This window comes from Orcinus orca, chromosome 7 (genome assembly GCF_937001465.1).
Source record: "Orcinus orca chromosome 7, mOrcOrc1.1, whole genome shotgun sequence".
Classification (NCBI taxonomy): domain Eukaryota; kingdom Metazoa; phylum Chordata; class Mammalia; order Artiodactyla; family Delphinidae; genus Orcinus; species Orcinus orca.
In genome coordinates, this window is record NC_064565.1 from 118,877,182 (window position 1) to 118,892,685 (window position 15,504).

Sequence of the window (15,504 nt, forward strand, 5' to 3'; positions counted from 1 at the left end):
AAATACTCTGTAAGATTTGGGAATCCGTGGCTAGAGCCAAACCTCACTTTTTAAAAATTAGTTTGGATAAGTTCTCTAGAGTTGGGGTCGTTTCTTCAAGTTTCCAGAATTTTCTTTTAAAAATTATACCCCTGTTATACAGCCTTGAAAGAAAACCTCGATAACTCTGACTGAAACCCATGTTTACGATGAGGGCGATGGAGCCCGTAGCAGAGGCTCCTCTCCAGTCAACACCCCATCCTTAAAGACCCGCTGGTCCAGAGGTCCCCAGCATTCCCCAAAGTGATCTTTTGCTCCAGCGGCACCCCTGGAGAGCAGAAATGGGTCCCTGCCCCGTAACTGACACGCCGGGTGACCCTGGGGAAGCGGCCCTGCCACTCGCCTCTGGCGGGGAACAGGCAGGAAGGGCGCCGGGCCCTGCAGCAGGCCACCACGGTGGGCGCCTCGACATGCCTCCCGCTGCCCCTCAGGGCTGCTTTCCTCCCCCTTCCTCCCGGGCACTGAGGCTTCTCCTCCAGCCGCTTCACTCCACCCAGGCGCTGAGCACCTACACTATCCAGCTCCGAGGGAGCTCAACTTCCAGGTCTGGAACCAGCATCCTACACACTCACTACAATGTCTCTTTTCTATACTAAACATGCCTTGCTTTTATAATCAGGGAAAAAGTATGTTACTTCCCAAAAAAGTCAAAGTGATTCAGAAATGAAGGACTGAAGTGTTTTTCAAGTCCGCTGGCACAGGCAAGTGTGTGATCTCTCTCCTAGAGGGCCACCTCTCACCTCTTCCTCTGACCTCAAGCCCCACCATCTCTCCCGACCGAACTCTGAGCTTCCAGGGAACCCTCCACGGCTCCCGCCACCCTGTCTGCGCCCCCAAGTCCCCACCCAGGAAGGAAAAGGACAACCTCCCAGGAAGGGTGAAATGGTGTACCCTCATTCGTAACTTGTGACACTCCATTTAGTCCAAAAAAAAAATGAAGAAATATGATGCACACACAGAACAAGAGTAATGCAGAAGTTGCAACTAAGTGGTAGGCAAATGGTTATGTTTTCTCTCTTTTATAACAGAACTATTTCACAGCGAAAAACTTTAAAACAAGAAAAAAAGAAACACAAAAAGAAGGGAAGGCTTGTTTGCATATAAAAAGGGGGAAGGTGGAGGAATCAGAATGAATCCAAAATAAAGAGCATTTTAGCCTGTTCCTTCTACAAGACAAACTTTTCTAGTAAGAGATATTCTTGTAGGAATTACCTCAAGTCTCAAGTCAAAATGGCCCCAAAATAGAAGGTATGAATAGTGCTTTTTTATTTGAAGTAAGACTTCACAAGGACTAACGTATTTAAAGAGAACCATTATCAGAAAGATGGTTGAGCATGCTGCCACGAATGGCCAGGAACAGACGAGAAATGAGCAGAGGTCCAGGAGAGGAGGGCCCCGTGGGCACTCCTCCACGCACAGCAAAAGCTGTACGTTCAAAGGAACAAGCTCCCACGGTGAATGTCTGAGTGATTCCTGCAAATTATACGCATGTATCAGTGTGTTTTCGGACCGCCGAGAGTCAGAAGAGTACTTAAGATTAAACTCAATGGTTGGAAAATGTGCAACAGCAAACTGGGATCGACATAAAAATACACCTAAAAATGTTTCCACTCCCGTATCATAAAAATGTGGCTTTACAGAAATCGTTGTACTAATTTTCAAATTATTACGTAAGCTGAGATTCACATTTCTTTGTAGAACGTAATTTACAGTGGTTGGAATGACCAAAAATGGAGTGTTGAGAATGCCCTTCACTTCAGCAGCTTCTAAGGCTCAGCTCACGGAGAGGCCTCCGCCAGCCGGCCTGGGGAGCGCAGCTCCGTGTACACCCCTCCTTCTGCTGCCGGCTGCTCACAGGCATCGTGCCCCCCCAGTAGAGTCACCCTGAAAACACTGACCCCCGATGACACCAGCAAGCACAGCCTCATCCTCTGACTCTGACCAATGGAATCTGGAGGTGCAGTGTTACTGGCTCCAATTTCACCGGGGCCCCCTCCCCGATATGCCGTCTCTCAAGTGGGGCACTTCCCCCAAAAGAAGAGAAGGGGTGTAACAGACCCCAGGGGCTGTCCTAGCATCTGAACACCAGCACTGTCACAGCCACGTCCCATGCGTGTTCAGTACCCGCCCACAGGACATTAAGAGATGACATTTCTCCAGGAACTACTAAAAATCAGACACGTAGACTTGCTCTCTGTCAGAATCCTGCAGAGTCGGCATTATTATCCCATCGAGGAAACAAAACCGAGACACTCGGCGGCTTGCCTAGAGTCACACGGTCAGCGGGTCACCAGGATTCCAGGTCCCGTCCGTCCAGGACTGCAGTCCATGCTTTGTCTGTACGTGGAGCCGGGAAGCCCATACGAAGTCTCAACCAGCAGGGTGCGCTTCTCAAGCCAGAAAACGAACTTGAAGCCCACCCACTTTCTGGTTCACTTGGAAACCACCTTTTCACAGTCTATCAAGCTACTGAAAAGCTTCTTCCTCCATCCCACACTGGGCGAGCACCAGGAAACTGTCTGAAAATGCCCAAGCTACACAAGGCACCGGCAAATGAACTCAAGAGAAAGGGAAATCAGCACTGCTTCCCTTGCTGGGGCCAAAATGAGAGAGAGAGCATCTTGGTCTTCAGCTGCTGTTTCCAAGCCCTCTGCCCTGCCCCCAGCGTCCTCGGTGAACAAGTAACCTGCTCCACGGGTGGGTGGAGGGTGAGGGAGAGGCGTGGGCACCCCTGCAGGAGGCCGGAGCGCCGCAAACAACCCGAGCTTCGCGTCTGGGGAGATGCCAAAAGTGATCCCTGGCAGGCTTCAGAGAATCTCTATGCGAAGAAAGAAATCTCTTCTCTGACACTTCCAGCCCTGCCTCAAGCTTTGGTTTCTTTTGAAGAGGATGGGGAAGGTGAGGCGATGGGTGGGTCAGCCGGGGGCTGGGGCAGAGGCAGGCATCTATGTGCCCCCCACCTCTGCCAGGCCTGCCCACGGAGAGAGAGAGCGGGCAGAGGGGGGACAGGAAGGCTGGGGTTCAGGAGGTGCCGCGAGGAACAAACCACAGACACGGAGGCCTCAGGACACAGCAAGCAAGGGGCCAGCAGTGTCGCCCTCAAAACACCGGCTTAAGAGCATATGTGGAACGCTGACAACGGTTCCCTTCCATACACCCTGGCCTTCAAGAGGCTCGTTTTAGTCTCAATAAGGCGAAGGAGCCCATGAAGAACGGCATCTGGGCTCTGAGTTGAAATCCTGGAGGACAGTAGATGGAGGGTTAGTGTTGTACAAAAAGAAAAAGAAAAAGCTCCCACGGCCGTGTGGATTCGGAAAACACTGCCTACGGCATGATATTTAGGAATATTGTATATGGAATGAGAGGTTTCTAATCACGGCTGATGCTTTTTCGTCAATTACACATGGAAAGCTGCTTAGGAGACATCACGGACTCACTCTCCCCCGAGGAGCCTGGGGCCCTGGACCCAGCGTGACCTGCCCTGCAGTGTCCCCAGCTCAAGCTCAGCGCTCTTCCCCCAGACTCTCGTACAGCTCAGGGCCTGGAGTTAGACCCAAAACAAGCAGTTCTTACCTTTGGGAAGGACACACCCCATCGGAGCTCAAGACAGAAAAAAGGCCCTGCGTGTCTGTGCCACTTACTTAGGAAGCATTAAGCGAAGCCCACTACATTTCCAAAACCAGTGGCCTATTTTTACCCCAGGAAAGAGCAGCCAACTTCTGTGGACCTGAGACCCCACCCCTTTCTCTCCAGAGCCCCCCAGGACAGCGGAGACCCAAACACCCCTTCTGTGGCGCCTGGTGCGCAGCAGGGCTGGGCGTGCCGACTTACCCGAGCCGGGCATGTGGTTCACGCGGGCAGGGTTGAGCAGCTCCACCGGCTGGTCTCGGCCAGAAAGTCCATCTGGAGGACAGAGAAAGCATTTGGCTTCAGAAACTGCTCGCATCTCAATTAAAATACTTTACACTCCTGGCCTGCAAGGAGCACTTCCTTGCAAACAATGGAAGTGCACGTGTCCTTCTCACTTTTAAAGGAGACCGGTGTCATTTTTATTTGCGGAGTCAGAAAATAAAAGACCCTTTGTCGAACATCCCAACCGGTCCCCATCTCGAAAATGGCAAACACCAATTCCTGGCCTGAGGGCGTCCGGCCGAGCTGCTGTGTTTTTACTTCTTTTCAGCAGCCACCTGATACCACTCAGCGTTTCTGCAGAGACCACAAGCAGTAAGATGAAGGCAGAAGAGTTACTCATCCTCTTCCCAGATATGGACCCGGGGCCCGAGGGCCACAGAGACACAGCCCCCGGAGGCTCCGGCGGCGAGGGCAGCCGTGGCTGTTGCCCGCTTGCGGGACAGTCAAGGAAACTAAGACAAACAAACCCGCTCTTAGGAAGACACTGGGCCAGGTTCTCACAATGGAAGGAATCGTTTCTTCCAGGTCCACCTTTCGATCGTGTTCTGACTGCAAAGATGGCACCGAAACCACACCCCCTCCACCTGGCACAGGCTGCCTTTAGACCACATTCCCTCAGACAGACAAGAAGGAAACTTCGGCAAAACTTCCAGGAATCACACTTTTGGTGTAAAATTAGCTTCTGACAACTGGTGTGAACGCCCGCAGGGACAAGCGCGTCATTACTGACGCTGACGTGTGGTCGGTCACACTCGTTACTGATTTTACGGAGAAAGCACTGGTTTCCCAGAGCAGCCATCGGCCCCCTCGGGCCGACTTGCAAATCATGACAGAAACACTTAAGAGCGCAGGTCTACTGACTCTGTACTAAAACTCTGCTTTTTGCCCCAAATGGACAGCACCTCAGGCAGCCTTCAAATGCAGTGTTCCATGACCCGTGTGTGTCTTTGGAGAGGTTCAAAGTCCAAGGACGAGAACAATGACCCCGAGGAGACCCCAAAGCGTCTCCCGAGAACTGCAGACCCTCCCAGGGAAGCGGGGAGGCCTGCGAGCCGCGCTCCCACACCCTCGGGGAAAACGAGCTGCTCCCGTGCGGCGCCCGGCCACTCCCGAGCCACGACGCGGGGACTCAAACGCTGGGATCTGGGGTCTCCTCTCCACAGCCAGCCACCCCTCCCCCATTCTGGCAGCTCACAAGACACTGGGCATATGTGGGGTTAGGACAGTCCAGGCTCCCCGAGGCAGGACGAGGACTGGGGGCCACACTCATGCCCAGAAGCAGACCAGGCCCGACCGTCTGCACCAAGGCTTCTCTCCAGGCATATGACCCGCCCTGACATGGTCTGACGCTGACCTGTGGGCCTAATGCCATGTCCTGTGAGCCCCTTCACTGCCCCTCAGAAAGGGGCCTCAAGAGCTTCCCTGGTGGCGCAGTGGTTGAGAGTCCGCCTGCCGATGCAGGGGACGCGGGTTCGTGCCCCGGTCCGGGAAGATCCCACATGCCGTGGAGCGGCTGGGCCCGTAAGCCATGGCCGCTGAGCCTGCGCGTCCGGAGCCTGTGCTCCGCAATGGGAGAGGGCGCAACAGTGAGAGGCCCGCGTACCGCAAAAAAAAAAAAAAAAAAAAAGGGGCCTCAAGACAGTGATAGAAAGCACTTTCAAGCCTTTCTTTCTGAGCGTGAATAAGTGAAATGAAAATTTCATTTTCAGAACTAGAAGATTCAGGAAAGTCTAAACGTATTTTTAAAAATCCTAATCCCACAGTAAATACTTTCAGAAACACCAAAAATGGCTTTTGAAAATCCTAGTCCTGCCGCCATTTTCTGAGGGCAGGGCCAGGAGCTGGGTGCTAGAGGGCCACCCTGCCGGCCCTGCAGCTGCGTCCGACCAAGCCCAGGGCGTTCCTTCTGGTGCCACCACACCTGGCGTGTCCCCCCAAAACCGTCACCTCCTCAGTGTTCTCCTTGAGCTTCCACCTGAGCCAAAGTTCTAGAACCAGACACAGTTTAGAAACCCAGAAACCAGCACAGCTGCCTCGTTTGGCAAATGAGGAAATTCCAGCTTCCGGGCCGGAGCAGTAGCGCTGGGCCTGCACCCCGGCTCGTGTGAAGGCCTTTCTGGAGTCTGGATCGAGCTGCTTGTGTCTGCCCAAAGCCCTGCAGGTCCACTTGCTCCAGAGCCACAGGCCCGATGATGCCTGATAACACGCGACTTTCAGCCACGCTGACGCGGGAAGACGCGTCAAGTAGCGAGAGCCCGTGATGCTGGTACGCCGCCAGCAGCCCGTGCCCGTCCCTCGCCCTGCTCCTCTGCAGACCCCACCCACCACCCTGACGCCCCCAGCACACCGCACGTTCCTCACTCTGAATGGAGGATCACAGAAGCCAAACAGTAAGAGGTCTTTTCACAGAAGGCAGTAGATAGAACGGCACTGGGCAGAGACCTGAACCAAGAAGGGACCGGGCACCGGGAGACGAGGCTAGAGAAGGGACGATAACACCAGCCTCCCAGTCCCGGCCCCGGAGTCTCCCGCTAGCTGGTCTGGGTGCTCGAGGCTGGCAGGCCCGGGTATGCGGCCCCGGGCACGCGGTGAGGACCCTGACATCACAGGGTGAAGACCCAGGCTGAGAACACGGAGGCATGCCGGGCCCTCTTGAGTCCCTGGAGGATTCAGATCTAAACATGGAGGGAAGATATACCAAGTCCACGGACACCTGTAGCAGGGCCCTGCGCGGCAGGGGCTGCTCAGCACGTACACGACAGTTTGAGGCACGAACGTCAGCTGTGGGGACAGATGTGATGCAGCACTGTTGCTCCGTGTCACGGGGACCAGAGCTGGTGACAAATACCACCGAGGGCCTTACACGTCCAATTGCGTATCACAGGGCTCACAAAACAAACCTGAGGCTGTGAAGCTGGACAAAACCCCAGAACAGAGCAGGGACAGAGAAACCGCGTTTGAAGGGGCAGGGGCTACAAGGGCCGGGGAAGACGGCTTAGAGCCCAGACGTAAGCGCCACCAGCACGTGACCACGTAGCCACGGAGCACATAGCAGCCAAGAAAGCAACGCAAGGAACCAAGGAGAAGGGATGGGAGCACGGCCTCCTCTCGGCCCGCGGAACACCCCTGCAAGCAGGCTTCCGCCCTAACCCCTCTCCACTTCAGAGTCTAATTTTGGAAACATCGCTGCATGGGACTGCGGTACTTCGTGTCCTCAAGCGGCATTTTATTTGGCACAGGGAGCTGGCGGAAGAGCACACATGCGGAAGAGAAGCAGGGAGCACGAGGGTCCTCCGTGTCTCCCTCACCACGTGACTCTTCCGTGAGTGACCACAACGCACACGGTGGCACACGGGACGGCAGCGGACACGTGATCACGCTCGCACAGAAACAGCACGGCCCACTTAGAGACGATGGGGTCCAACTTAAAAGCAACGCTTGGCTGTAATTCAGTGTGATGGGCAGGGGGTATCTCTAACTAGAATCGTAGCCTTTGGAGCCAAAGGAACCTAACTCGCAACTCTTCTGGCCTATTCCCCGCCTTTACACATGGGAAAGCAGCCCTGCAGGGCTGAGCAATGTCCGCGAGATCATGTACTTAGCACCCCAGAACCTGGCTCTGTTGCAACTAGGCCAGACACAAGCCTGAACTGGGCCTTGTACTCTGTACTCTGGTACTTAGCCAGACCTGTGCTGTTCAACCAGGCCTTCCAGTCACCAAGACCGAGTCCCCCCACAACCCCTAGGAATTTGCCCTCATCTGGATTAAGAAAGAAAGAGAGGGAAGAAAGTTGAGAAAGATAGGAAAACAGCAGAAAAAAAAAAAAGGGGGGAGAAAAAGAAATGAAAGCATATCATAGTTGTAATTCCCCACTTTTCAGGTTCAATCTTCTAAAATTTCTAGAAAACAGCAAAAGAGTTCATAGAATCTTCTCTGGAAGAAGAGGTAAGTGACAATATTAACACTATTATGTCTCCCAATCCATGAACATGGAATGGAATATCACTTCATTTTATTTCTCTCAAAAATGTTTTAGAATTTTGAGTGTAGAGATCTTGAACACCTTTAGATTTATTACCAGACATTTGATGTTTTAAGTAAAATATTATAGATAGTATTTTCAATGTCAATTTCTCTCTGCTGATATACAGAAATACAATCAAGTTTTATATATTGGCTTGGTGCTATAGCATCTGGTTAAACTCATATTCATTCTAATCGCTTACCTGAAGTTAGTCTGAATTTTCTACGTGCAGAATCATGTCACCTACGATAATGACAGTTTGTTCTTCCTCTCCAGACCTGATGCTTTTTCTTTCTTTTTCTTGCCTTATTCTACAGCTCACATCTATGGTACATTATTGAATGGAAATAGCAAAAGAGGACACCCCTGTCTTGTTTCTGATCTTACTGGAAATGTTTTCAATACTTCACCTAGCGTAAGTATAACACTTGCTGTAAGTTTCTGACAGATAACTTTATTAAGTTAAGCAAAGTCCCTTCTATTTCTACTTTGCAAAGGCTACTTTAAAATCATGTATGTGTGCTTAACTTTATGAAGCTTTTCTGTATCGATTCATATTGTTAAATAATTTCCCCTTTCATCTGGTAACTTCCTTTTCTCATGTCAAACCAACCTGCATTCCTGGGATAAACCGACTTGGTTGTGTCCAGTGAGTTCTGAGGCAAAGGAAAGGAACTAAGTCGTACAGATATAGGGGATTCGAGTGCGGCCTGAAATCTTTTCTACTTTTGATTCCAGAGAGTTGGAGCCCTAGCCACACATGCCAGCCTTAGTTCCACACTTGTTCTTTTGTCAGGTGCATAAAAGAGCTGGAAAATTAATATTATAAAATGTGCTTAGTGGGGCTTCTTCGATGTAGGTCACCAAAATGAAATGGGGGTGACGAGGCTGCCTGTCACCCACTTTATATGACAGCCCGGCACGCACACCTCATCCTTCTCACAGAGCTGTTTCCAGACCGGCGGCCGCGGAATCTTCGGTATTTGGCAGCAGTAATAACTCAAAGTCTTCATTCCAGCCCATTTTCCTGTCCCTTTTTATCATACAAGCCTTTTATTTTAGAACAGGTGTGGATTTACAGAAAAATTTAAAAAGTACAGAGAGTCCTCACATACTCTGCACCCTGCTTCCCCTGTGATGAACATCTTACATTAGTATGTCTGGGGTGTCGTTAACTGAAGTCCATGCTTCTCTCAGGTTTCCTTGGCTGTCCCCTAGTGCTCTCTTGCCGTCCCAGGACCCCACCCAGGACCCTGCATGACATTCAGTCATCACCTCCCCTCAGCCTCCTCTGGGCTGTGATGGTTCCTAGCATGTTCCTTGTTTTTGATGACCTTGGCAGTGGAGGAGTACGGGTCAGGTGGTTTGTCGAATGCCCCTCAATTGGGATTGTCTGATGTGCTCCTGATTGGACCAGGGCTGTGTGTTTAGCAAGAAGACCACAGAGGGGAAGTGCCACGTCCATCCTGTGGCACCACATCCCACCGACATGGCGCACCCACTGATGCTGACCTTGACCACCCGGCAGAGGTGTGTCCATCAGGTCTCTGCACAGTAAGACCTGTGGCATTCTTTCCATATGACATTCTTTGGAAGAAAGCCACTACACACTGCCCACACTTGTGAAAAGGCCCGAGCTTTCCTTGCCGCACGACTTCTCAGGAGTTAGTACGAGTGGACCTGCTCCCAAGGAGGTAGTGGGAACACCGGGGACAGAGGGCAGCCCAGTTTTGGGTCCCAAGGGAGGAAGCAGAAGCCCGGGTACAGAGGGGCAGGGCTCAGCCAGAACTGCAGCTGGTGCTCAGGGGGGCGGGCGGGAGGCCAGGCCCTCGGTCTGCATTTCCCAGACTCATCTTTGAAGGCTTGTGTGAGAATTAATTCTTATCTTGAGGGCTTCCCGGGGCCTGGGGAGAAGCTGGAATATTTTCTCGCAGTAAGAATGATGGTATGCCTCCCCTTCACCCCGTTTCCTCTTCCTTCTGATCTGTCGTGAATTCAGATCTTACAGAGAACTTGCCAGAAGGTCTGCAAAGGAAAGGGGGTTCCGCCCTAACAGATGTCTGAGTCTGGGTTTTCCCTCTGCCGCCCGGATCCTTAAGGCTCCTGTACGTCTGTGATGAGGGTCTGGAGGGTGAGGTGGCCCCGTTTCCTGGACACGGAGCCTCAGTCGAGAAGCAGGAGGCTTTCAGATCTGGAGCCGCACGTGGGCCAGGCCTGGGGAGACCAGTGCTGGGGGGCGGAGGCGCTGAGCTCCCTCATTTGGGGCCACTTCGAGGGCTGATCCTGCAGGACAGAAGCCCCGGGTCCCTACACACCAACTTAAGGAGGAAAGGCAGAATTCCTGTGGTGGTGATATTTGCGTTGCTGTGTGTGTGCTACTGTAAAACTTGATGGAGAACAGTATGGAGGTTCCTGAAAAAACTAAAAATAGAACTACCATACGAGCCAGCCATCCCCCCATGGGGCATATACCCTGAGAAAACCGTAATCCAAGAGTCATGTAGGGCTTCCCTGGTGGTGCAGTGGTTAAGAATCCTCCTGCCAATGCAGGGAACATGAGTTCGAGCCCTGGTCCGGGAAGATCCTACATGCTGCGGAGCAGCTAAGCCTGTGCATCACAACTACCGAGCCTGCACTCTAGAGCCTGTGAGCCACAACTACTGAGCCTGTGCTCTACAGCCTGCAAGCCACAACTACTGAGCCCGTGCGTCACAACTACTGAGCCTGTGCTCTAGAGCCCTTGAGCCACAACTACTGAAGCCCACGTGCCACAACTACTGAAGCCCACGTGCCGCAACTACTGAAGCCCATGTGCCTAGAGCCCGTGCTCTGCGACAAGAGAAGCCACCGCAATAAGAAGCCCACGCACCGCAACGAAGAGTAGCCCCCGCTCGCCGCAACTAGAGAAAGCCCGCATGCAGCAATGAAGACCCAACACAGCCATAAATAAATTAATTAAATTAAAAAAATATATATATATTTTTTTGTTTTAAAAAAAGAGAGTCATGTACCCCAATGTTCATTGCAGCTCTATTTACAATAGCCAGGACATGGAAGCAACCTAAGTGTCCATCAGCAGATGAATGGATAAAGAAGATGTGGCATATATATACAATGGAATACTACTCAGCCATAAAAAGAAACAAAATTGAGTTATTTGTAGTGAGGTGGATGGACCTAGAGTCTGTCATACAGAGTGAAGTAAGTCAGAAAGAGAAAAACAAATACCATATGCTAACACATATATATGGAATCTAAAAAACAAAAACAAAAAAAACTGGTTCTGAAGAACCTAGGGGCAGGACGGGAATAAAGAGTCAAACCTACTAGAGAATGGACTTGAGGACACGGGGAGGGGGAAGGGTAAGCTGGGACGAAGTGAGAGAGAGGCATGGACATATATACACTACCAAATGTAAAATAGCTAGCTAGTGGGAAGCAGCCGCATAGCACAGGGAGATCAGCTCGGTGCTTTGTGACCACCTAGAGGGGTGGGATAGGGAGGGTGGGAGGGAGACGCGAGAGGGAGGAGATATGGGGATATATGTATATGCATAGCTGATTCACTTTGTTATAAAGCAGAAACTAACACACCATTGTAAAGCAATTATACTCCAATAAAGATGTTAATAAACTAATTAATTAATTAATTTAAAAAACCCTCGATGGAAAGAAAGTTTTTTAAAAATCGGTTACCCTTTATAAGAATGACGGAAAAGTACGCAGTTCTCGCGCCTGGTGAAAGGTGCTGACCCTGCCTGAACGAAGATGGAAAGGACCAGCCAGCTGCTCGGAGGCCTGGCCGCCAGGATGGGAGCACAGGGCAGGGTCTGCAGGCCAGGCTCGCCCGCTGACCCCCACCCGGGGCCCTCTCATGTCATGTGAGTCTGTGCAGAGCTCTCGGGGGTGTCCCGGGATGCTCAGGTGAGGCCAGCATTCCCTGCACCAGACCTGTGGACCTGTGGAACCCTCCTACTGGAAGCTTGACCCTCTTGTTCATTTAAATCATAAAAGGGGGCTCAGTACACTGAAATGTCACAAACGGAAATGATTCATCAGGTCAGCAAAATACTCATATTTCCCCAGGGCCCTTCCCCTGACACCGCAGGGGGTCTCAAACTCCCCCCAGCACCTGGCCTCCCTCCCCTCTGCTTCCCGCGTCCTTTGCTGAAGGGCCCCCCATCCCTCTGGCATCCTCCACCCTCCTTCAGAGCCACATCCAACAAAGCCCCCGCCGGACTGATACCGGCACCACTCAGGTGCTGCATACACTCAGGCGGACCAGACGGGCACCTCCCCTGTGAGTTCTGCTAAGAGCCTCCAGCATCTCAGTCCATTAAATGCTTCTTTTCCTCATCATGCAAGCTGTGGAAACATAGCAAAGTTCTATAATAAAGCTTGTGTGTACCCATTAATATGAATTAAACTTTAATGAGCTAAGCGTTATGAATTCCTGAGGCACGCACGTCCAATACAGTTTACGTGTGTTTATCAGAGAAAATGAAAATGGAAGCTAGACCCTTTTTCTCTAGGCAATACTTTTCCTTCAGGAAAAAGGCAGACTTTGCAAAGGTCAGGGCTGATCTTTGAGGTTTTCTTGTCCTTCCCCTGGAAATCAAATCTAGCTCCAGCTACCAGTTTATCGGAAATACGTGTTTAAAGGAACAGGTTCAAAGGCCCCAGGAGGCTCTGATCAGTCAGGTGTGGAAGGACAAAAATCGAAGGGCAAAAGCCCCAGCTCCTCGGGACGGGTAGGTGAGCCGCTACAGAATAAACCCTGCAGAGCCGTCCCTCAGTCCCGGGTTTGCATCCTGATTTGAACACATGACAGCACCGAGACTCCTTTAAAGACAACGAGCAAACATGGACACAGCTTGGGTATAAGATGATAGTTGGGAATTATTATGCATTTTGTTGAGTGTGACAATGGGATTGTACCTGTTAGAAACACACACTGAAGTATTTATGGGAAAATGGTGTGGCATCTGGGGCTTGTTTTAAATTCTCCAGGGGATAAAGCTTGGAGAGGGGGCACCTGATGAAGTGGGAATGGTCAGAAAGCTCAGTGTTTCTATGGGCACAGGGGATCTCACTATATGGACTACAGTTCATCTTTTTTAAAAAAATTTTTCATGATAAGAGTTTTCGAGAGATGCCAAGACAAGCCCCTCCCTTCCTGTTCCTAAGCATCTGTCCTCGCTTCACATCCACCAGCCCATCAGTCTAACTGGTTCTCTCAGTAACATTCCTACCAACCTCCAGTTTATTACCAGCCCCTAGCTGTGCAAGCAAACCCTCCCGGCTCACGTTCAGCCCAACAGACGGGTCCTGAGCATCTGAGATGTGACCATGGGCAGGACACAGGCCCCAGCTGGTGTCAGGCAGAACTCAGCCCCGGCGAGGGTGGACCGGCCCTCACCGATTTGAGATACGACCCACAGACCGGAAAGCTCTGGTAGTGAGGAAGGACACACAGCGAGTGTGACCACGGGCCACCAGGAGGGGCCTGGACCACAGCTGCCCGGGGCGGAGCAGGCTCTTTCCGGTCCCCAGGTCCCAGGTCCAGCTCGGAGCTGCACCACGGGAAGGAGCGAGGGCCAGGGAGGGATGTGCGAGGGAGCGAGTTAAGAAAACAGCTTCGCGGGTGGGCAGCGCTGGAGCCCAGGCCGCTGTGCCCTGGGAGGCCAGACAAAGGCCGGCTCTGTTCTCCCTGGTCCCGGGCAGCCTTTCCTGAGGGGAGTTTCTCAGCTGCCTTTCAGATGGTCCTCCAGGGACGGTCTGCCCCTCCTCCCCCCTCCCTAGTGAGCTGACAGCTCTCAGCTGTCCCCATCGCGTGGCCCGGCCCAGCTCAACCGTTAATAAGAGACTTAGAAAATCAGGAGAAAATGTCCTTGCCCGCCTTTGAAAACAGATCCATCTCTGCTCCAGAGATGCTGTCCATCTGCCCCCTGGGGAGGACATAACTGAGTGAGTCATTCCAAAGCTGTTGGTACAGCTCTGGAGACGCAGGAGGGGAAAGAACCTCGGATGCAAAAGGTGCAGATTTCTCAGACTCTGTGTAACAAATAACGGACCACAGAGTCCCATGGGAGCCCCGCACACGAGCACGCAGTGGACCCGCATCTCTGCGCTGACGCAAACTAGCTTTCTGGACAGATACCCCCGGCTCACATCAGTAATGACGAGAAGTAGCACAGTTACCGGCAAAGGCTGAAAACTAGCTCTGAAGCCCACTTGTCCATAACCACGCTTCCTCTGGTTGCTCAGACCAACCCACACGCCTGTGAAAATCCACAGGCAATCCCACCACCACTGTTTTCTGCCACTGTCCTACCTTCTGAACCAACACCTGTTAACTGCCGAGCAGTCCAGTGAGCAAAGCTCCCACCTGAGTTCATCCCCTCACAGACGGAGCAGACCTCTCCCGGGAAGGAGGCCGTGTGGCCCCGGGGGACTCGGGCTCGGACAGGCCTGGCTTCCCCAACACGCAAAGCTTCATTAGTGATCATGTCGTTTCAACCCAGCCTCAGTTTCCTCATGTGTTCAGTGGAGAGGTAAACTGACACAGGAGTAGATGAAATAAAGTAAATAAAGAAAAAGATACAAAATGTGCCCCTCCCACCTCATCTGTCCCTCTGTGATGCTAGCGGGCAGTCCCGCCTGCACAGAGAACGCACATCTCATCCCACAGCAAGACGCCTGATGGGGCAAAGCATCTCCTGAAACTGTGAGTCCGCCACTAAAACCACTGGCTGGATGACCAGCTCCCCGCACACTTTCCACACTGCTGAGCATTAAAGATTAGCTGAGAGGTGTTTGTGGTTAAGTGACAGGAAGCCGGAAAAGAGGTACATGTTAATAAGCAGCTCACGAGAAATGAGTCACTAACTCAAAACAATAAACCCCAAACGGCCACTTGGAACAAGTCCGCGCAGGCAAGTTCACAGTGTGGCTGGAGAGCGTCTGCGGGGAGCGTGCCCCGGAGGCCCGGGCAACATGGACACCCGAGCTGCGGCCCTGCTCACCCTCCCGGCCACGTCGGACTCGAAAGCACTGCTAGTTCTTTGTCTCGAAAAAGGGCTCCTTTGCCCTTTCCCAATTCTGCAATGGGAGGGCCCAGAGGGACTGAGAGAGGCCGGACTGACGCAGCAGCAGCTGCCCCAGGGACACGCGGCCCTCGTGTCCCCCCGGCTGACGTCTGCTGGTGTGTGCGGTGGCCACAGCACCTTGGGTGGAGAGACTTTCTCCCCAGCTCTCTTTAGGACGATATTTAGTGTGGACATAGTTCATTGTTTCTAAACCACTGTTCTGGCCAGCTCCTCAACACCATCAGTCAGGTTTGCCTTCTAACTCAGAAATAACAGCTAACCAGTAACAGGCACTGATTAGGGGTCAGGTACCCGTCCAAGTCCTTCCTTCACATCAGCTCGGTCAGTCCTCACCAGGAAACGTATGGCATAAATACTATTATTGTCCGCATTTTAAAGATGAAGAAAGTCAGCAAGAGAGATGGTGACGGTTGTCTTGA

At 52.1% G+C, this 15,504-nt stretch overlaps 1 protein-coding gene across 4 annotated transcripts in view; it reads right to left on the minus strand.

Moving 5' to 3' along the window:
* Positions 1-15,504, minus strand: part of HDAC4 (histone deacetylase 4) — a 287,137-nt gene that overhangs the window by 146,715 nt on the left and 124,918 nt on the right. For 3 of the 4 annotated variants that reach the window (XM_049711988.1, XM_049711989.1, XM_049711987.1), the window contains exon 3: positions 3,871-3,942. In XM_049711988.1, coding sequence (XP_049567945.1) covers positions 3,871-3,942 — 72 coding nt within the window. Of the gene's footprint in view, positions 1-3,870; positions 3,948-15,504 lie in introns of those variants that run through there. The other variant, XM_049711990.1, reaches the window with a different exon arrangement.